Below are 21,710 nucleotides of genomic sequence, written 5' to 3' on the forward strand. Positions count from 1 at the left end.
ACAGATCTGCAGAACTTTCCTTAGACAGCTCAGTGGTCTAGGACCCTCCCCCCCATCCTTCCTCCCCCCCTTCTTCATTTGGACCCAGATCATCTGATAGGTCTCCCAGCCCCCCTCCCATTTTCTGTCTCAGGCATTTTCCCTAATACAGTCTTCGCATTTTAATCCCATTTTACTGTTTGCTTCTCAGAAAACCTGGACTAACGCAGTGCACCATGGCGAATTTTCAGGGCAGCTGAGTTCAGCCTGCTAGCATGAATTGGGACGTTTCTTTCCTGTTTCCCTCCAGATTCCACACTAAAAGCCACAAGGTGTGAAGCCTTGCTGTGGTCCTGCCTGTGTTGTACTTTCTCTCTTGTTAGTCACTTAGATGGTTGGTTTCATCTCATCCATTGATCCATCTATTCATGCAAGAAGCATTTATTGATTTCTTACTGTGTCTTAGGCTCTGGGGATCCAAAGATGAATGTCAGGGAATCTGCCCTAAGGGAAATCACAGTCTTTGTGGAAGAACAATTTGGTCAACAGATAAACAACAGTAATTGCTAATGACTCTTGAGTTTCTTCTCTGCCTGGTGCTCTTTTAAGTATTTTATAAGAATCAACTTATTCTGTACTTACAACTATTGTATGAGGTAAGTGGTATTATTCTCTCCATTTGCACCTGGAGAAACTGAGGCACTGGTGGGTGGCAAATAGAAAGTGGCAGATGTAGGGTTTGAACGCAGGCAGAGCCCTTGAGCTTATTGCTGTGTCACGCTGCCCCTTGCCTTCCTGCCTTGTTCTAAGAGTGTCACCGTGTCTGGGGAGTGCAGGCTTCTACTACAGCAATAACTCTGAGCCCAAAGCAGCTTGGTTCCCGCTTTAAAATCCTCATTGGCTGCCAAGTGAGAACAAACTTGCTGGGTTATCCGGTGGGGGCAGAACGCCAATTATGTTGTAGAGAATCACGACTCACTGCTCCTACGTGGAGGTGGCTGGATCTCAGCTGTCTCCTGTCTCCTTGGCTACCTGGAGCATCCCTAGGCTGCCTGATACTCACGTCCTGGGCCCATTTGATTGTGTAGCTCTGGACTATGGGAAGCAGAGGTGCATGTCTGTCCCTTTCTACTTGGAGCATCATTTCGTAGAAACTCTCCATTTGGTAAATGAATAATAACAAAAATAGCAAATACTTAACGTTATCTAATACTTTTCAGTTTTCAAAGGGCTTCTGTGTGCTTGTCACTTACTCCCAACAAGCTTATTGCCGGCCAGACAGGTTTAAAATATTCTCATTTTGAGGAAGAGAAAACTGAAGCTTAGAAAAGTCATGATTACCCTGGTAAATAGAGTTGGAACTTGAGTGCAGGCCTTCTGTGGCCTCGCTGACTGCACTGTCCCAGAAGCCCTCAGTAGCTGCATTTCTGTTGCTAGGAAATATTCTACAAAGTCTTTAGAGCAGTGATGGCGAACCTATGACACGCGTGTCAGAGGTGACACGCGAACTCATTTTTTTTGGTTGATTTTTCTTTGTTAAATGGCATTGAAATATATAAAATAAATATCAAAAATATAAATCTTTGTTTTACTATGGTTGCAAATATCAAAAAATTTCTATATGTGACACGGCACCAGAGTTAAGTTAGGGTTTTTCAAAATGCTGACACGCCGAGCTCAAAAGGTTCGCCATCACTGCTTTAGAGCCTTGCCCTTAGTAGCTCAGGTTTTCATTACCGGGGACAATCAGCAGCCCAGGACTAAAGAGTTTTTATTTTGGCCCATAATTGTTTAAGTCAAATTTGGAGTGCCATCTTATTGTTTTGTATCTCTTTAAGACCATCACCCAAGTGGATCATGTCCCCACCCCAACTTGACCATAATGTGAAGCCAGATACTCCTTTCAGGGTGAGGAGTGAGAGAAAGTTACTCATCCTAGAAATGGAAAGTGAAACTGACCCGTCCAATTTCGGAGTCTCAGCTGGTTAGAGTGCTAAGGGTCAGCAAAAGTGAGGGCAAGAAAACACCCTCTCAGCCTTTCCTGGAAGTTTGAAGGTTGAGTGGTAGAGAGACAAAGAAAGGGAATTTTCCTCACAATTTCCTAAGCTCAGCTCTATTACCAAGAGTTGCCTTTGACCTCCCAGTTCTTGGTTGAGTGAAAAGGAACCGCATTTTTGTGGCCTTCCACAAATGAAGCCCATTTGTCTGTCCTGACACTAGCAAACCCAGGCATTAGTGTCTGTTTAGATTGGAATTGATTCTTGGACCAGGAAACCAAAAAGAGGCTGTTTAAAGACTAGTTATTAATGGCCTCATCACAAGCCTGGGCCAGGCCTCTTGAACAAAATTTACATAGAGAGAGGAAGCACATTTATAAGTGTCGGAAAGAGATGAAGAAAGAGGAAGCCTTCACTGGGGCTGTGGTATCTACAGCTTTATTAGCAACACTGGGGTTTCCTGAACGACGAAACAGGGGCCTGCAGGCCCCCAGTCCTGAGAGTCCGAGTGGAGCACTTCCTCCCCAGGAGTGGCCTTCGGAATGCAGGTATGAACAGTGCTCCTTAAGGACCGTGGCAAACTTGGCCAATGAAGCTGTGCTTGGCTAGAGCAGTCCCAGAGATGCTGGGTCCAAGAGGTGGGTTTCTGTGGAACCCGTTTCCCATGGCGAGGCAGCAGAGTTTTCCGCAATCCTTCCTAGATTTATCCCAGAGACTGGTTGAGGGAACTTCCGTCTGTGGCCAGGAAGCTGCACACCCAGGAGAATTATTTCTCCACTGGGGTCCTGAGATCAGCTTTTCCTTCAGTCTGGGAACTGGTTAGAAGATGGGAACCTTGAGTTCTAAATGTGGTTCTGTCATTAAACCAGCAGCTAATGACGTGGGGCTCATCAGTTTCCGTCCTGACCCCCCAGTTTTCCCTGTAAAATGGAGATCGTCACATCTGTCACATGTACCTGGCGACAGTGAGAGGAGCAAATGAGAACAAGTTAAAAAGTTCTGAGACACTGGGTGGTGCCAGAACTCCCAGTAACCCTTGGCTTCTTGGATGAGATTGGAGTAAATTGGATCTAGTTATCGGAAATTTGCTGAAAGTTGAACTTGGGAGAGGGTTAGAGGGCTCCAGCCCCATCTGGGAGGGTGGGAGGTGTGCAGACAGATTTTTATCATTGGTGGACAACACAAGTTGGTTGTCATGGCAGTCTCAATGTGGGGCTATTTTTATTCAAGCTGAAGAGCAGGGTGGGTGAGTTGGGGAGGGGAAGGAAGAACCGTCATCCTTTGCTTTACAACAAAACAAAACTAACACTTTGACTAATTCATTTAGAGCAACTAGGTGGGGCTGGATAAAGGTCTTAGAAGCCTGAGGTCTGCTCTCCTCCTTCCTGCCTTGCTCCCTTATCCTGAACTTTAAGTGTCATGAGGGACAATCATGGGGATTACCTGGTGAATAAAAGAAGAATAACTCCTTGTGTACATGAGCTGGAAAAGACTGGGGAAGATTCCTGATCCAGAACCCTCTACCCAGCGCTGCAAACCCACCGATGTGTAGGGCAGCTGGGCAACCTCCGGTATCTGCAGCTGGCACCGAACATCTGGATGCCAAAGCAGGTTGGATGTGACAGGTGAGCCAGCCTGTGTTGGGAAAAGAAGTCAGCATGGCCTTGTGGGAGGAGAAGATTCAGTCTTCTTCCTCCCTTCTATTCCTCTCTTGTTTCCAGGGAGACAGAGTGGCCACCGTGAGTTTATCTAAAGCCTGAATTGGATATGTGTCTACAGGACTCTGCCTTACCTTTCTGGCAAATGATGATGATGATGATGATGATGATGATGATGATGATGATGAAGGTGACAAGGACAATTATTCATGTCACTTTAATGAACTCACTCTAATGCCACTAAATAATCGTCACCTCCTCTGTCCCCTGGCTTTAGTGCCTGTAAGAATGTGGAGGGAAGGGTTCTGGTATTCTACTGACCCTCAATTTCATTCTGATTGATAACTGTATGTGCATTTGGGGGTTACTTGTGGGTTGGGTATACTTTTCACTGTATTGGAACCTTTTTGAATGAAAGGGTTGGTTGGACGGGAAATTCAATACCCATTAACCAAGGTGGGTAAACAAGGGTGAAGAAAGACCCAGGGTGATGACTAAAATGAAAATGAAAAAGCAGTCTTGATGATTGCCAGGAAGCTGGGGGGAGAAGGGGGATATTGAAACTCAAGATCTGAGTCCCACCATTGCCAGCTTCTCACCTCCCCCCTCAGACCCACATGCCTTGACAGTGGAGCAAAAGCTCCTTCATTTGGCTCCTTCATTTGGAATTTGGGGACAAGGCCGGGTCTGAGGTCTCCCTCATGCTTTCTAAGGACACAACAATAGCCATGACATTGATTTTCTTTGCTACTAGCTGGTGCAAACAAGATAGGTAGTAGGAGAAATGCTTGATATACTTAAGAATCATTATTCTAAGCATTTTGTGAACCATGCTTGTGGTACACTTTCAGACATCAGGTTAATTATAGCATCTTATTTGCTCCTGAAAGCGGATAGAGCAAGATGTTGGCTTGGTAACTGCAGCTTGCTCAGAGCGTGATGGGTGGTCAGCTTCTCGCCTTCTCAATTCTGACCCAGATTTACAAAAGCTGATACATCCTGTTTGCGTGTCTGGAATTATAGCAAACAAGCAAATAAAATTCTTCATCCTTTAAAAAATAAAACTACTATATATATATGTTTTTATTGATTTTAGAGAAAGAGGAAGGGAGAAGGAGTGAGAAAAAAAACATCGATGTGAGAGAGAAACATTGAGCAGTTACCTCCCATATACCCCTACCTGGGATCAAACCTGAAACCTGGGTATGTGCCCTGATTCGGGATCAAATCATCAACCTTTCAGTGCATAGGTGGACTGACACTGAACCACCTGAGCCACACTGGCCAACGCTAACTATCTATATTTTTAATCCTTGTCCAAGGATATGTTTTCATTGATTTTAGAGGAAAAGGAAGGGGGAGAGAGAGAGTAACATTGATATGAGAGAGAAATGTCGATGGGTTGCCTCTCATACGTGCCCCGACCAGGAACCAAACCCACAACCTAGGTATGTGCCCTGACTGGGAATTGAACTGCAACCGTTTGGGGTATGGGATGGTGCTCTAACCAACGGAGCCATCTAGCCAGGGTCAATCTGTATTTTATAGAATTTCTTTTTCTCATGAATACTCTTTGACATACAGTCCAACTCCTTGACTGACACTGAGGCTCCCCTACCTTTCTCATCCCTCACCCCAATCTAGAAGCTGCCCCCACTTTGCTTTCTGTAGCCCAAGCATATCATTTGCTCTCATGCCTCCGTGCCCTTAATCATACCTTTATCTCTGCGAGCAAAGTCTTTCTGACCCCACTTCAGCATTCTCTGTGCCTTTCAAGATTCAACTTGTCAACTCTTTGGGGATGTCCTTCCTTCTTTGATTTTTCTGGTGCCCATAAACTGCGTTTTATAAATCCCTGCTTATTTCCCATAATGTTTTATTTTAAAGTTATTCCTGTTCTTATTTGTTTCTGGAAGTTGGAAATAATCTGTTTCTTTCTTCTTTGGTCCCCCAAAATTAGTGAGGACAGAAATTTTCTCATCCTAACATTTCTTAGGGGAGAGGTCTAGCCAAGGCTTTGAATATGTGTTATTCATTGATAGGCAATACATATTTGTTGAAGGAATAAAGAAATGAATCATGAGTTATTTTATTATTTTAAATAGAAAATATACCTTTTTCACAGAAGGGTAGCCTCAGTGCTCAAAAACTATTTGACCTAATTGAAGTAAGTTAACTTCTCTTCTTTATCCTTCAGGAAGTCTTTCTCAATTTCACAAAACTTCTCTCCCAGCACTTTTCTAAACACTTAGAAACAAAACTCATTTCATAAACAGTGATATTTACGGTCTCATCACACAGGTTAGTACTTGCGAGGAGGGCATCACACAGCTCTCAGTTTCTGTAAGTGGAGCGTCGTCTTCCCAGTTCAGCTGTAAGCTCCGTAAGGCCCAGGCTATAGGGAACACGCTTCTGGGATCCCCCATGGGACCCATGTCATTCACATTCAGTAGACACTTGCTAGGTGATGAGGAGGCTCAGGTTTCAGCACATTTTATGGTGGGCTTTGAGAGAGTTGTTTTATGACTTCATCCTTGTGGCTTGGTTAGATGGATGAGACTTATAGTAGATGAGAAATTTTATTCTGAGTGGAACAGCCTTCGGAGGTTTCTCAGACTTCAGGCACCTCTCTGTATTCCTGCCCCATCTGTGCAATATTAAATCTGGGTCCCGGGCCCAGGATGCAAATGAAGAGGGAACATGGCCCCTTTCATTTGTGGACCCCACTACCTGGCTTGCTTGTCAATTCATTTCTGCCTTCTTCTAAGAAATCTTGAATTTTCTCCACTTTCTCTTGTATCAGCCACACTAGAAATTCTGGACACAAATTGATGATCTTCCTACTTAATTTCAGCCCAGAGACACACATTTCCCTGTCTGGCCCCAATGACCATTTCTTTTTTATTCCATTTTTGGCTAGATGGGTGAAAAATTCTTCATTCTCAGTTGAAATGTAATCTCCTTAATTTTCTTTTCTGTTCAGTTTCTTTTTCCTTGGCATCCAAAACTCAGAGAAAATAAATCAACATGTTTATGCTACAGGCTGTCTTCCCCCTTTTCCACCTGCACGTTACCTTATTTTAAAAATCACTAATAAACTTTGCTTATCAAAATGGAGCAGAATTGTATAATTCAGCTTTTCTCAAACTTCAGTCATATGAGAATCATCAACATGGTTTTCAGTTTATTTGTAACAGCTTTATTGAAATAATTTATGTGCCATGCAATTCACCCATTTATTTATTTATTTTGAAATATGTTTTTTATTGATTTTTAGAGAGGAAAGGAGAGGGATAGAAGCATTGATGTGAGAGAAACATCATCCATCAGCTGCCTCCTACAGGTCCTGTACTGGGGATTGAACCCACAACCTGGGCATATGCCCTGACTGGGAATTGATCCAGTGACCTCTTGGTTCCTGGGTCGATGCTCAATCACTGACCCACACTGTCTGAGCCAATACACGCATTTAAAGTAGTCAGTGAATTAAGGGGGTATATTACATTATCAATTTTTAAAAATTGTGGCAAAATATATATAACATAATATTTGCCATTTTATTTATTTATTTATTTTTAAATATATATTTTATTGATTTTTTACAGAGAGGAAGGGAGAGAGATAGAAAGTTAGAAACATCGATGAGAGAGAAACATCGATCAGCTGCCTCCTGCACATCTCCTACTGGGGATATGCCCGCAACCCAGGTACATGCCCTTGACTGGAATCGAACCTGGGACCTCTCAGTCCGCAGGCCGACGCTCTATCCACTGAGCCAAACCGGTTTCGGCATAATATTTGCCATTTTAACCAATTTCAAGTCTACAACTCAGTGGCATTAATTATATTCACAATGTTGTGCAATCATCACCGCTAACTATTTCTAGAACTTTTCCGTTGTACTATTTACAATATTTTCCTTGTCAATTTATATTAAAAGGAAACTTTGTCACTATAAATGAAAAACCAGTCTCTTGATATAAAAAGGTAACTATAAATATAAAACCATGAAAAGTAATATATTCAGTTCTACTAGATAATCACGCCTACAGAAGCCTGTGGGCTCATGGCCTATTCTCTCTGTATTGCAAAGAGGATATGCACGTTAAAGAGGAATTAAAGACCCCCTCTTGCCCAATGGAGCCTTTCTCCTTGATATAAGTGGGATTAAAAGAAGTGAATGGGACCACCTTCTCATACTGCTTTCTCAGTATCCGCGAATGTTTGCTGTACACTTTAGAATCATGTCTCGTACCACCAGGGCGCGTGGCTCACACTGTGGGAAATGCTGTCAGAGTGCGTGAGAGCATGGATTTGGGGGTGAAATTTCCATGCAGCAGGTATGTATGACTTGGACAACTGACTTAAATTTCTGTGCCATAGATTTCTCATCTGTAAAATGGACAGAATGAGCAGTTCCTTAGTTGTGATAAAATAGAATCATATGTTAAGGATTTTGTATGGGATATAGTAAATGCTCAACAAATGGCCACCGTGGTCGCTTTAAAGAACAATCTTTATTTATACTTTTCCCAAAGCTTAGCATTACCTTAGAAGAGAAGTTAGCTTGTGTACTCCGAAAACACCTCTCCAAAATCAGCACATGCCATTCTCTTGTTCTCCTTACCCTGTCCTCCCAGCTGAGTGTCAGACAGCACGCAGGACAGACGCAGTAAACACTGGCTCGATGGTCTGAAAAGTTAATTGGAAAGTAAGAGAACGCAGCCTTGGGTCAGAGGCCCCTCGAGCACACAGGACCCTCGCTGGACCAGTTGGCTTTTGGTGCCTCTTGACTTGAACCCCGTGTTGAAATGTGCCTGTCGGCCCCAGTGGCGCGTCACGGTATCCTGACTAGGGCGGTGTTGCTCAGAGCAAGGCAGCCCCACCAGGGATTGGTAAGGGGAAACCCACATCAAGTCTCCTGAGCTGCAGTCACAACCCAGACCAGGAATAGTAAGTGACGCTGCTTCCTGCCTTGGACCACATCAACCAAGGAGGCAGTACAGACACCTGGGGCAAGCGCCTGCCCCTTGCTTGCTTGCTTGCTGCGTTACTTAGTCAGGTTACTTCAATCCTTCGGGCACAGTGTTCCCATCTGTAAAATGGGAATGGGATAGTGATTTCCATCTCACAGGGTCATTGTGAGGATTAAGACTATTAAATAGTCATCGCACTATTCAGTAAATAGTGACTTTTATTGTTAACATTATTAGTAATAGCAGGGTGTCTGTCACCAGTCCTCTTGCCTGATATGCTGCTTCATGTGGCTGGCTGTGAATCCAAGTGCATACATATACTTGTTTTATTTAAAATTCATAGTTGTTTTTTTTTTGTTTAGGTCCAAATACTATATAGACTCCCTTGTGGAGGGGAAAAATTATGAACCTTTAGTTGTTGACAGATTATTATGATGCCACTTAATATGTATAAACATATTCAACTTCTTATGCTTACTGTTATTTCCCAATTTTGAAAGCAAAACACATGAACAAGATACCAATAGATTTATAAATTAAAAGGCAAGCTGACTATATTCGTGTCATAGACGATGCTGGTTATTGGAGCAGCATCATGAACGGGGCATGAGGCTGTGGTGCTCGCAGATTCTGCCGGGTGGGGTGTTGTATTTTGGGACTTGACTCTCCCCCCACATTTCTCCAGGTGTAGTAGGGTGCCGGAAACCTTGTATTCACTTGTCACAAGTGCCTCATCTACATATCATCTTGCCCCCCCCCCCCTTTCTTTCCTCATTAGTCCCTGACATTCAGTGGAGCATGACCGTAGCTGCAAAATGATTGCGGACACATACATGGGCCCCACAGCCCTGTGGCAGGACCCAGTTATAACATGACCATCCAGATAACCTGGAATATCTTTGCATTTGGATCCCACATTAAAGGCATTATTATCGAAGTGAAAAGCCCAAGCAGAGGCTCTCACAGGGACTATATCTGAGGACTTTTTGCTAGTTTGAGAAATATTAATTCACATCCTGCCCAACCTCCAAAGCACTGGAAGCACGCTTCAATATTAAACACAATATGAAGACAAAGAGAACCAGGCAAGACCAAAGACCGTGGTCTTGAGAACATAGTGGCAGTTAAAGACCAAAATTGTCACTTGGCAGCAAGGGCAAAAGGTGAAATACGCCCTCACGTTAGCCTGTTCTTACTGTCGTCTAAGGGAAAGCAGGCAGGTTCTCCGAAGAATAAACTTTTCCTGCCACTGGGTTCTAAGAGTGTTTGCCACTTGGGTCCTTTATAGATTAGACTTTGGGGAGCTGAATGCACAAAGAGAGTATTTTTCTATAATATCTCCACAGTATCTCTAGATCTCATTAAAGCCAAGGTACATTGTTAAATTTTAAAGCAGTGAGGATACTATTGGTATCTTAATAATATTTGATCTTGGGGAGGATCCTTGGGGTTTTCAGAATGTTTTCACTCAAACATGTAATTTTTGAGTTTCAGGACAGCAAAGGTGGTATTGTCTTCAAGGTGGTGAGGGATCAAGGCGGGTCTCCATGTTTAAAAAAAAAGTTTGGGGCCACCTCACTCTGCCAGGTGGGTTTCAGTAGTGCTTATGTCTGGGTTGGCATTTCCTTCGGAGGAAACTTTGCATCTGCTGTACCCTGGCCCAGTCTGAAGTGGGCCATGGAAGCGGCCAACTTGGCTGGGAGGAACGAAGTGATGGCTTGTCAATCAGCACCGCCAGAATCGCCCAGGGGAGTGAGTGGCCTCCTGCCTGGATTCCCTAAATGAATTAGCTGCTGATAGCTGTCTAAGGGGACTTCAAGAATAGCCCTGCTTCAAGGAATTGTTTCCGCGGCCCATCTGATCTGGGGAGTAGCTGCCGAGTGCTGCACTGCTAGGATCAATCTCATTTGTGCCAAGTGGTGAAGTAACTAGCCAACACTCACTTGCCACTTTCCTTCTTACCCGCTGCTCCATTCCCACGGCTCTCCTCACCGTAGAAAATATGGAAATACATGAAAGGTTGGAAGGAAGAAAGGAGGAAGGGAGGGAGGGACTGTGCATAATCCAAGCACGCATTTTCTTCTGACCTTGTAAAATGCAGTTTTCTTTCTATAATCAATATCCAACACTCTGAGATGTATGATTCTATATCTTGCCTTTTTTGCTTCCCGTAATGTGGTACACCTTTACCTAAAAGTCTCTGAAAATGATATTTTTTCATCAGTTGGGTTACTTTTTGATTTTCACTGATGGAAAGAATGATTTAGCAGAGGTCTTGGCCCATTATCTTTGTCTACATTTTGAACACTTATTTTCCTCCTCAAGAGAGATTTTTAGAAGTAGAATTATGTGGCCCAAAGTGTAAACATTTAAAAGACTTTCCCTTTCTCGGTATATGGACACATGGCTTTCCAGAAAGATCGTAACAGTTTATACTTTTGTCAGCATCAAATGAGAGTATTTATCCTACCTCACCTTCAGACATTTCCTTATTTGAAAAGGTAAAATAGCAATATGTTATTTGTATTTATTTGTAACTCCATGGTGATTAGTGATAATGAATGAGTGTGTGTTTGTGTGTGTGTGTGTGTGTGTGTGTGTGTGTGTGTGTGTGTGTGTGTGTGTGTGTGTGTAGAGAGAGAGAGAGAGGTAATTTGTATTTCTTTCTTTGTGAATTATCTACTTATTGGGCTTTGGGTGTTTTTAAACGGATTTCTATGACCATTTAATATATATAAGGAGATTAGTTCCTTGGCATATTTATTTCAAAGTTTAACCAGTTTGTGATTTGCCCTGGGATTTTTTTGGTAACAGCTTTATTGAGATCTAATTTACATAACACAATTTACCCATTTAAAGTGTACCATTCAATGATTTTTCAAAAGGTATATTTATTGTTGAAAATATTACAGCTGTTTCCCCCTTTTCCCTCCATTGACCCTCTCTATCTCACTCCCGCAATCCCCAGGCCTTCACTGCACTATTGTCTGTGTCCATGGGTCATGCATATATGCATATGTTCTTGGGTTAATCTCTTCCCGCCAATATTTTTTTTGTATAGTCACAGGCTTGCGCAACTATTGCCACAACTCATTCTAGAGTATTTTCATCATCTCAAAAAGAAACCCCATATCCTTTAGCTATCATTTCCTGACCTTGCCCCACCCAATCCCAGCTCCCCAGGCCTCAGTAGCCACTAATCTACTTTCTGTCTCTATAGATTTGCCTGTACTAACATATCATATATTGGAATGTTATGATATGTGTGGGGGGTTTTTTGTGGCTGGCTTATTTCACTTAGCATAGTGTTTACAAGGTTCACCTATACTGTAGCATGTATTGATATTTTATTCCTTTTTATGTCTGAATGATATAATTCATCAGTTGATGGCCACTTCGGTTTTTCCCCACTTTTGGCTATTATGACTAATGCTTTTATAAACATATGATTGAGTTTTTATGTTTTTACATTTTTGTTTATTGAAGTTTTAAATTCATGTCATCAACTCTATTGTTTGTTTGGATTGTATTTCTTCATGTGTTTAAGATGAACAGATCTTTCCCTAAGCCAATGATAAAACTTTCAACCACATTTTCATAATTTTAAGTTTTAAAATTTGTTTTACTTTATTTTAATTTCAATCTCTAATTCATCTAAATTTAATTTTGGAAATTATGAGAATTAGGAAGACTCTAAATAATCCCTTTACCCCTCCACACCCATCCCAAATAGCTGGATTTCTCTAGCACCATCTCCTGAGCCATTTTTCTCATCAACTATTTTCTTTATTCTAAACTGATTTTTAATGCTTTCTTTATCACATACTATGTTTTCATGAGAACAGAGCTTAGTTTGTGGGCAATTATGTTTAATTACTCTATTTAATTTTTTTATAACTTTAATATAAAATAAAAGTACTCTTAATTTTTTTAAAAACTTTAGTAGGATACATATTTTATATATATATATATATATATATATATATATATATATATATATATATATATATATACATATATATATATTAGGGGCCCAGTGCACGAATTCATGCACCTTGAAAGGGACTCGGCCATGAGGCTGCTATGGGAACAGGGGGGGGTCTCAGTCCATCCTCTGGGCCCCTACCCGGCCCCTCCCACCATGGCCCCCGGTCCCCTGTCTGCCAGCAGCCTCACTCCTGCCACTGCTGCTCCCACACACTGACGGTGCCAGCCCCACTTGCACCTGCTGAGGGCACGGAACAACTGGGGCTGGCGCCGGTGCGGGTGTGAGCAGCGGCTCCGGCGCTGGCTACAGGTGCAAGCAGGGCTGACACCAGCAGTGGGTGTGAGCAGTGGCTCTTGTGCGGCTGTGGGTGCAAGTGGAGCCATTGCTGGCAGCGGGTGCGATAGGCTGCCAGCCCTGATCGCCCCTCAGGAGCAGGGGAGGTGGAGAAGCCCTGAGGGGCAATCGGGGCTGGCAGCCGCCGCTCACCCTTGTTGATGGTGCTAAGCGATTGGGGCTGGCAGCAGTTGTGAATGGTGGCTCCAGTGCTGGCAGCAGGTGCGATCAGGGCCAGTGCCAGCAGCAGGTGCAAGCGCCAGGCAGGACTGTGTGGGAGCAAAGAATTTTCAGTAACCACCGGAGGCTCTCCCAATGACAGCGACTGGTGCCCTGCCTTGGGTCTGGCACTCCTGCTTACCTGCTCCACCATCCCGCCACAGTGGATGCCTGCCAAGTTCTACACTCCGCCTCCTGCTGCTGACGCCAGCCATGTTCCATGCATGCCCCCTGGTGGTCAGCACACATCATAGCGACTGGTTGTTTGGTTGTTCTGCCGTTACGTCTATTTGCCTATTAGGGTTTTATATATATGGATAATTTTCTTTTTTAAAAAAATATATTTTATTGATTTTTTTACAGAGAGGAAGGGAGAGGGATAGAGAGTTAGAAACATCGATGAGAGAGAAACATCGATCAGCTGCCTCCTGCACGTGCCCTACTGGGGATGTGCCCACAGCCAAGGTACATGCCCTTGGCCAGAATCAAACCTGGGACCCTTGAGTCAGTAGGCTGACTCTCTATCCACTGAGCCAAACCGATTAGGGCTGGATAATTTTCTGAGATAGGAAAATGAATATTATAAAGGAGAACATCATTGCAACAACAATTTAAAGAACAATGCAAGAAATGGTATATGGCCTTATTTGAAAACCAATGAAGTTTTTTCCCCATGATTATTGATTTAGTCAGGTTTTCTACGTATTTTTTTTTCTATCAACATTTATATTTTTCTTTCTTATTTATTTATTTATTTTTAGTTTTCTACGTATTTTGAGATTATTTATGTTTTTCTATAAAAATTGTATTGAAATTGTTAAAATTCTGAGCATAAAGTTATCACATTAATGTGTTTCTAAAAATTCTTCATATCTGCTATTATCTTTTTCTCATTTGGCTTATTTATATTTTCTTTATTCTTTTGTTAACTGTAATTACCAGAGCTTTGACTCTTTGGCTAGACAAATGGGTCAGCAATTTGGAAGAAATAAAGAAGTTTTTCTTTTTTGAAGCAATGGTAGATTGGTCTATCCAAGGAGATTATGCCTGTATAATCAATTAGAATAGGTAATTGGCAAGAGAGTGTCTAAACAATTCTGGACTAATAAGTAGTTCTGGGTAGTGTTTTGCAGTTTTAAGTAACTGACTGAATGTTTTAAGTCAGTAGGGTTATTTTCTCTTCCAGGAAGAACCTCAGAAATGAAAAATTGGGATGTTCAGTCATCTAATAATAAAAAATTGAAGCTTGATATAATAGCATGTAATTATTAAGAAGAGTAATATTCATTATCCCTGATCTTTTGGACTCTCTCATTCATAGGCTCCATGGTCGATGGAAGTTGCTTGGGTGGCATGTGCAGCTCTGTCATGGGGATGAGCCCTAGATGTTTTAAAAATAGCTGATCAAGGAGAGAAGGGTGTGGGAAAGGGCAGATCCAGCAGAGAAAATGGTAGCCTTCAGTTAATTTGGCTGAGAGAGCAGGGAAGTAGAGATGATTGGAGAGGGATATTAGCACTGAGTGAGGGGAGTCAGTAGGAATGGAAAGGAAAGGAGAGATATAGGAGTATGATAGCTCTGATGTCTAGTGAAAAACAATATTACGCTCCTTGGAACTCCCAGGGTCCTTTGCCCCATCTCTTAGCACTATATTCTGCCTGGTTTTCTGTTGCACAAATAAGATCAGAGACCTGGACTTACTCAGCCAGGCCTTCTGGAATAATGCATCTTAGGAGAAAATATGGAGAGGGAGGAGCAGTAGGACTGTGTGCCTCAATGCCCATCACACTCTGGGAGAGTGAGTAGACACCTGTCAACACAGATATCAGGCTCTAGCCCCTCCCCTTGCCTGAGCAGGTCTTGGGGTCCTTGCCTAGGACCTTGTCCCTAGCTCTGCTCCCCCACCTCAACCTCCAAGATTGTGGGAGCACAACTTCTCTGCTGGCAAGAACTGGGGGTCTAGCGTGCAAGCCTGTGGTTATAGCTTTGTGTGGGGACATGTCCACCAGTCACCCCAGCTTTCTCCCAGCACTGATCACCACAAGCTCTGCAGGAAGCCAACGCCTTCCCTGGGAGGTCCTCCTGTAGGGATCAGCCAAGCTAACCCTGACCTCTCATCCAGCCACCCTTTTAGATTGTGGGCTCTATGAAGGCAGGATCAATGTCTGGTCCATCCTCATGTCCTCTCAGTGCCTATCATACTTGGCTGGCTCTGTAAGTGGTTTGGGAATACAAACAGCAAGCCCAAGAAAAGGACGGTGAACCTTCCCTCTCCTCTTAACCATTTTTTACCATTTGTCTCTCTTTGAGGATCTGATTAAATCTCGGAACTGTCTCCAGAAAACTACAGGCAAACATACACACATGCACACACAGAACCTTGTACACAAGTATCCTATCAATGGATGGACCCTGGCTTACAGCCCCTGCCTTGGAGTTCTGGCAGATTCCATTCACACCATCTCAAGACCATCTTTGTGTGTGCCATCACCCACACATCTGCACACCCCTGCTCACCTGCTCTGAATCTGTGCATGCTCTAGTAGAGGTGTTAGCTGTGGTTCTGATCTGAATCCTGGTTACATCGATCTAAAATTTCTTAAAAATGATTGCTTTTCACTGTGGCTCGGGAGAGGATACATTGGCTAGTCATGAGGATCAAGCCTGCAACCTGGGCATATGCCCTGACCAGGAATCGAACTGTGACCACTGAGCCATGCTGGGCGAGCATGGACAGTCCATTCTTGACCCAACCTGAGAAGAAGGAACCTCCTCTCCTCACGCCCACCAAAGGCAGCCCTGCAATAAGTCCCGAGGTAAAGCTTCTGGAAGCCTATTGGTTGAGCCTGGACTTGCCAGCCTCAGACAGTTGTCTGCCTCAGACTTTCTTCTCCACCTCAGCCCCTCGCTGTCACCCTTCCCGGTGGCCTACATGGTGGTTGACTTCTCATAATTAGGTTCTCTTTCACGATTTCCTGAGTCACTCCCTTCAGCTTGTATTTGTATAACATTCAGAACCATTTCCTATTTGGTAATGTTTGGGGCTTTCATGGTGTGGAACCTGCCCATCAGTTCTCCTTCCTTCTATCCCATTCAACATTGTTCTCTGTTCTATAGATTCTGGCTGTGACTCAGTCACCGACACTGAAACTGAGGACGAGAAGGTCCTGCCCTACTCGAAGCAGCAGAGCCTGCCGCTGGAAACTTCACCCGGGAACCTGATGGTGGTGCAGCCAGACCGCATTCGCTGTGGGGTAGGCGAATCTGGGGCGGGTGGATTGATGTCAGAACATGGGCTTTCAGGCTTTTCAATGGATGCATTTGTTGGAGTAAAGGGAGTCGGGTTCACCTGTTGCACCTTAGAGTAATCCCAGCCTTCCTGTGGGGTTCCCTGTATAGTAGCTGCCCTGGGAACCCCAGTACCTGGGCCATGGGCACAACTCTCTCTTTGAAGTGAAAGAGAGACAAGTCCAGGAATGTATGGGCCATCAATCTAAGACTTTTAGTTCATAGATCCAAAACTTAGAACAGGTGGGAGACCAGCAGACATGAGCACTACAGGACACTTGTGCCACCCGCGGAGTGTAGTTCTGGGAGGAAGGGATGAGAGGCATTTGAGAGCTGCCTTCGTCATTTACTGGCCACTGGCATGGCCCAAGTGAGTGCCATGGAACTTGATGGCTTAAATTTGCTGGCAAATACTGCTTGCTAAAGGGATAAGATTGATGCCTAAGCATAATGTATCATTTTCAGGGATGGGACATAAGTTAACAGGTGACTTGTGAGGGCCACTGTCATTTGAAGTCTACTATAGTATTGATAGTTTCTCATCAATTGATAGGTCTTTCCTTTCCTGATCAACAATGTGTTATATTAGTTCAGAGCAGCAAAATGCTTCCCTGTGGATAAGTTTGCTAAATTGCCCCTGTGAGCTCCTTGAGATGAGGGCAGGAGAGCTGTGGCAATGGGAAGGACCAGCTTCTTTGGCCCTGTGAGTGGTTTTCCATGCTGCCTGAGGCCACAAGGCAAGGACTTTCTACATGAGGGTTACAAACCGCTGCTTGGGCTGGATGGAACCCAAACATGTTTGTTTTGGACTGCTGAGTGTTTTAAAAATTAGGCGTGAAAATCTGTGTTTCCAGCTTTCTTGGAATCAGAATCTGGTGACACCAGGCCCGAGATGACTGGCAAGGCCAAGCAGCCATTTAAATGGAGTATGCTTCTCGCAGTTTGATCCGCCCTCCTTCCTGCTATTCATCCTGTAGTCAGGATGGTGGGTGCCAGTCAGTGCCGGGTTTGGGACTAAAGAACGATGCCCTTCGCATGCCTCCCTGATTCTCCAGGCTTTTGTTCCTTCTCCCATCTAGGCTCTCCCTAACCCAGGGTGCGTGCTCCTTGTTGCCTACTCTAGATCTCTGGGTCCTGCGGCAGCTGGGCTGGGGTTAAGTCCTGACCGTCAATAGAACAGAGGCACTCATTCTGTCTGGCTCCCCACGCTCCCTGGGAGGAGGAGCTGGCTGGGCCTGCAGCAGGAGTCAGGTTAACCACAACACGTTCACCCTCAGCCTCAGCAGCCCCCAGGAGCCAGGACCACGCCCCTTCCTCATCTGTTGTGAAATCACAGCCTTTGTCATGAGGGGTACTGTAAGGACTTTATAGCAGAATCTTAGGGTAAATATTGAGGGATTCGCTTTGGCCAGAAATATCTCCTTTGCACGTTTATTTTTGGGGGTGGGGGCTGCGGGAGGGGCTATTCTTACCAGTTCAGTGTCTTGGAGGAAATAATCAGGCCCAGTGAAACAAGATAATTCTATTTGGCAGGCTCAGCAAGAGATCTTAAAGCAAAGCAAAATAGCTATTCAGTTTGCTCAGTGCCTTTGGGGAATTAATCCCACAGTAAGTTATTTTTGTCCTTCCATGAACAGCATTCAGTTGCAGAACAAAAGAGCTTCTCTAGGCAGGTGCCTCTCCCACTATAAGGTGCATGCGTCCCCCGAGGTCTTGGTAAAATCAGACTCCGGTTCAGTGGGTCCAGGTAGGGCCTGAGCATCTACATTCCTAACAAGCTTCCAGGGGAATCAGGTCTTCTGGTCCCTTGACCTCACGTTGGGTAGCAAGACTAGTCTAGGATAGTGCTTCCCCAACTGTCTGTGGTGAGGAACTTTTAGAAATTTTATTTTTAAATTTCCAATTCTGCCATGGACCGATGCTTTTATCAAATACCATATAAAAGAAAAGCTATAAAAATGATATCATAAGGCATATAAAATATAACACTCGGGTTTTTAAATTATTTCTATTAGGTTCAACATACAAAGGATTACTCCATCAAATTGTTATAAAGGTTTATAAATGTTTACTCTTGGGTTTGGGAACTTGTATCATTGGGGCCTGAAGCAAACAGTGGACCGCAGACCCACCCTGTTCTAGAACAGCCTCCCTAGATAAGGCTGGGGCTCAGGGAGCGGGAGACCCGCTGGCTGGGCACCCTAGTAAGGGACCCAGGAGGGAAAGGGGATGATGACTGGTGTCCCGTTTCAGGCAGAAACCACTGTCTACGTCATTGTGAGATGTAAGCTGGACGAGAGAGTGACGACCGAAGCCGAATTTTCTCCAGAGGATTCTCCCTCCATTAGGGTGGAAGGCAAGCTGGAGAATGAGTACACCGTGTCCGTGAAGGCTCCCGGTAAGTCGCCCCAGGTACCTCCAGAGATTAGGCATCATGCCAGGGAAGAGGCCCTCTTGCTTTCTTTTCCTTGTCTGTCTATTCAGCAGCTGGGCAAAGTGTCAGCCAAGGTTTGCATTTGGTTGTCATGTTCTGCTTAAAGGAAAAGGAATGGCAGAAACATCGATGTGTGATGCGGGGGTGGGGTGGGGGGGGTGGGAAGACAATGGCTATATTAAAATTTTTATCATTAGAAAGTTAACATATTAAACTTCTTGGAAATTAGAGAAAAGTCGGAAAAAAAGTCATCAGACCACCATTCAGGCTTTTGGGCCTTTTTCACAATTTTTAAAAACATAGTTGTTTCAGTAGTATCTATTACCTGATATTCTGTTCTTTTTATGTAATCTTATATTTATTCTCTGCCCATCCCTCTCCCCCTCCCCCATGCTATTACATGGGCTTTGTAACTTTCCATTTTATTTTATTTATTTTTTATATTTTTATTGATTTCAGAGAGGAAGAGAGAGGGAGAGAGAGATAGAAACATCAATGATGAGAGAGAATTATTGACCTGCTGCCTCCTGCATGCCCCCTACTGAGGATCAAGCCAGCAACCCAGGCATGTGCCCTTGACTGGAATCGAACCCGAGACCCTTCAGTCTGCGAGCCCATGCTCTATCCACTGAACAAAACCAGCTAGGGGATAACTTTCCATTTTAAACACATTTATTTTCTGTTACAAAAATAATGTGTGTTCAATACAGAAAACATGAAGAATAAAGTAACCATAAAGGGAAGTATGTAGAAAATTACCCATATGCCCACCCCAAAGGAAATCACTGGTTTCTGTATTTTTCCACATCTATGTACATGGCTTCATACTGTCTCATAGCCCACTTCCATTATCCACATTAATAAATATTCTTTTACAACATGATGCTTACTGGTTGCAAGGTAAGCCATTGTTTAGATGCACCATAATTTATAAAGCCAGTTCCTTGTGTTGGACTCGTATCTTATAACCATACTTTTTTTTAAAAAAATATTTTTATTATTGATTTCAGAGAAGAAGGGAGAGGGAGAGAGAGAAAGAAGCATCAGTGATGAGAGAGAATCGTTGATCAGCTGTCTCCTGAACGCCACCCAGTGGGGATCAAGCCCACAACTCTGGCATGTGCCCTGACCAGGAATTGAACCGTGACCTCCGGGTTCATAGGTTGATGCTCAACCACTGAGTCTCGCCAGCTGAGCTAACCATAATTTTTAAAGCTGCATGATACTCAGTTGAAAATAAGTCTTATCTTTTAATTTTTCATTTCCTCATTGTTGCATATTTATGTAATTTTCGATTTCTTATTGTATTTTTATTGTTTTAAATTATGATAAGTACTGAGCATCCTTAGCTAGCAGATGCTTTTTTCCTTTTGTATTTAGGATTATTTCCTCCAGATGGAATCTCTGAAATAATGGGTATTTTTAAGGATCCTGGAAAATAAAGCTTTCTGAAATATTGCTACTGTCGAGTTTATTTTGCTATACCATCACCATCATCATTAAATATTTTTGCTAATTTGATATGTTTTTTAAAGTAGCCCATTGTTTTAATTTGCATTTCTTTGATTACTAGTGAGGTTGAATTTTTTTCCATGTTCTCTACTTGTCGCATTTCCTCTTTTATGACTTGAATCTTTGTGGTTGGGGTATTTTTACTTTTTTCTTTTCCCCTCAAAACCCCTTCCTGTGGTGCAGAAGAGAGCACGCAGAGAGAGCCCATAGTAATGACAGCAGCGCAGTGAATCAGTTCTACTGGCCAGATGTGACCAAAGTGTGGAGTTCCACCTACCAGGATCCCTCCCACCTTCTGGCAACCACTGGCCTTTATATAAATTGCTTTAAATTCAACTCTTCTTCCTATTTATTGCAGTACTGGACCTATAGTACTGAACAAACATGAAAATCATTCAAAAATTCAATTTCAGACCCAATGAGAATAATTCCTCTGACTCTGAGCCCTGTCATGTGCTAGTCTGCTCTTCATCTGCTTCTGTCCTTTCCCTCACTTCCCCACCCCCAGCTCACCTCCAGGTTCTTTCTTCCAGCCCCCAACTAATTTCTTCACCATTAAGACAAATCCATAAATGCTTTTCCCTGGACACTTGTTCTTCCTGGGCACTTTTATAGTATCTTTTCTTCTGTTCAGCCCTTTCATCTGGGAATGTTTCTCTGAAGATATATTCCGGGGATTTAGTGGTGTGCGAAGCCAGTATCAGCTATTACACTGACATGGAAGAAATCGGGAATTTATTGTCCAATGCTGCGAATCCTGTGGAATTCATGTGTCAGGTAAAGATGTTGAAAGGAAACCTGAGTCTTCTGGACATGTAATTTCAGCTCCTGGTTTATCAGCCTTGAATCTGCTGGGTGGGGTTAGCTTGATTTAAAATCTGACTGTCTTCACTTTTGTATTCAGGCCTTTAAAATTGTGCCCTACAACACAGAGACACTCGATAAACTGCTCACTGAGTCCCTGAAGAACAACATCCCCGCAAGTGGACTTCACCTCTTTGGAATCAACCAGCTGGAAGAAGAAGATATGATGACAAGTAAGTCAGCAGTCAAACCTCAAGAAGCCATCTGTGGGTGATTCCAGTTTGCTTGTTCAGCATAGAGTCAACCCATACATCTGAGGGCTTCCTGCTCTACAGCCCTTCCTTTGAGAAGCATTCATTCCTCATTGGCTAGCCAGAGATTCTTCCACATTGTACATCTGAGTACCACACCCCCTTCCTAAAGACCCTTTTGTTGTAAATGTTTCCCTCCACCTCCCGCGTGGTTCAGGGTTCAGGATCTGGAAGAGGAGCCGCACACAAATGAAAGAGAAGAGACAAGAGATA

The 21,710-nt window shown here is 43.5% G+C and overlaps 1 protein-coding gene across 2 annotated transcripts in view; it reads left to right on the plus strand.

Moving 5' to 3' along the window:
* The window catches only part of PIK3AP1 (phosphoinositide-3-kinase adaptor protein 1), a 98,394-nt gene that overhangs the window by 35,513 nt on the left and 41,171 nt on the right, over positions 1-21,710 (plus strand). For both annotated transcript variants that reach the window (XM_036336470.1, XM_036336469.1), the window contains exons 3-6: positions 16,266-16,402; positions 18,690-18,834; positions 21,017-21,159; positions 21,287-21,419. In XM_036336470.1, coding sequence (XP_036192363.1) covers positions 16,266-16,402; positions 18,690-18,834; positions 21,017-21,159; positions 21,287-21,419 — 558 coding nt within the window. The remainder of the gene's footprint in view (positions 1-16,265; positions 16,403-18,689; positions 18,835-21,016; positions 21,160-21,286; positions 21,420-21,710) is intronic.

Source organism: Myotis myotis, unplaced genomic scaffold (assembly GCF_014108235.1).
Source record: "Myotis myotis isolate mMyoMyo1 unplaced genomic scaffold, mMyoMyo1.p scaffold_m19_p_15, whole genome shotgun sequence".
NCBI lineage: Eukaryota > Metazoa > Chordata > Mammalia > Chiroptera > Vespertilionidae > Myotis > Myotis myotis.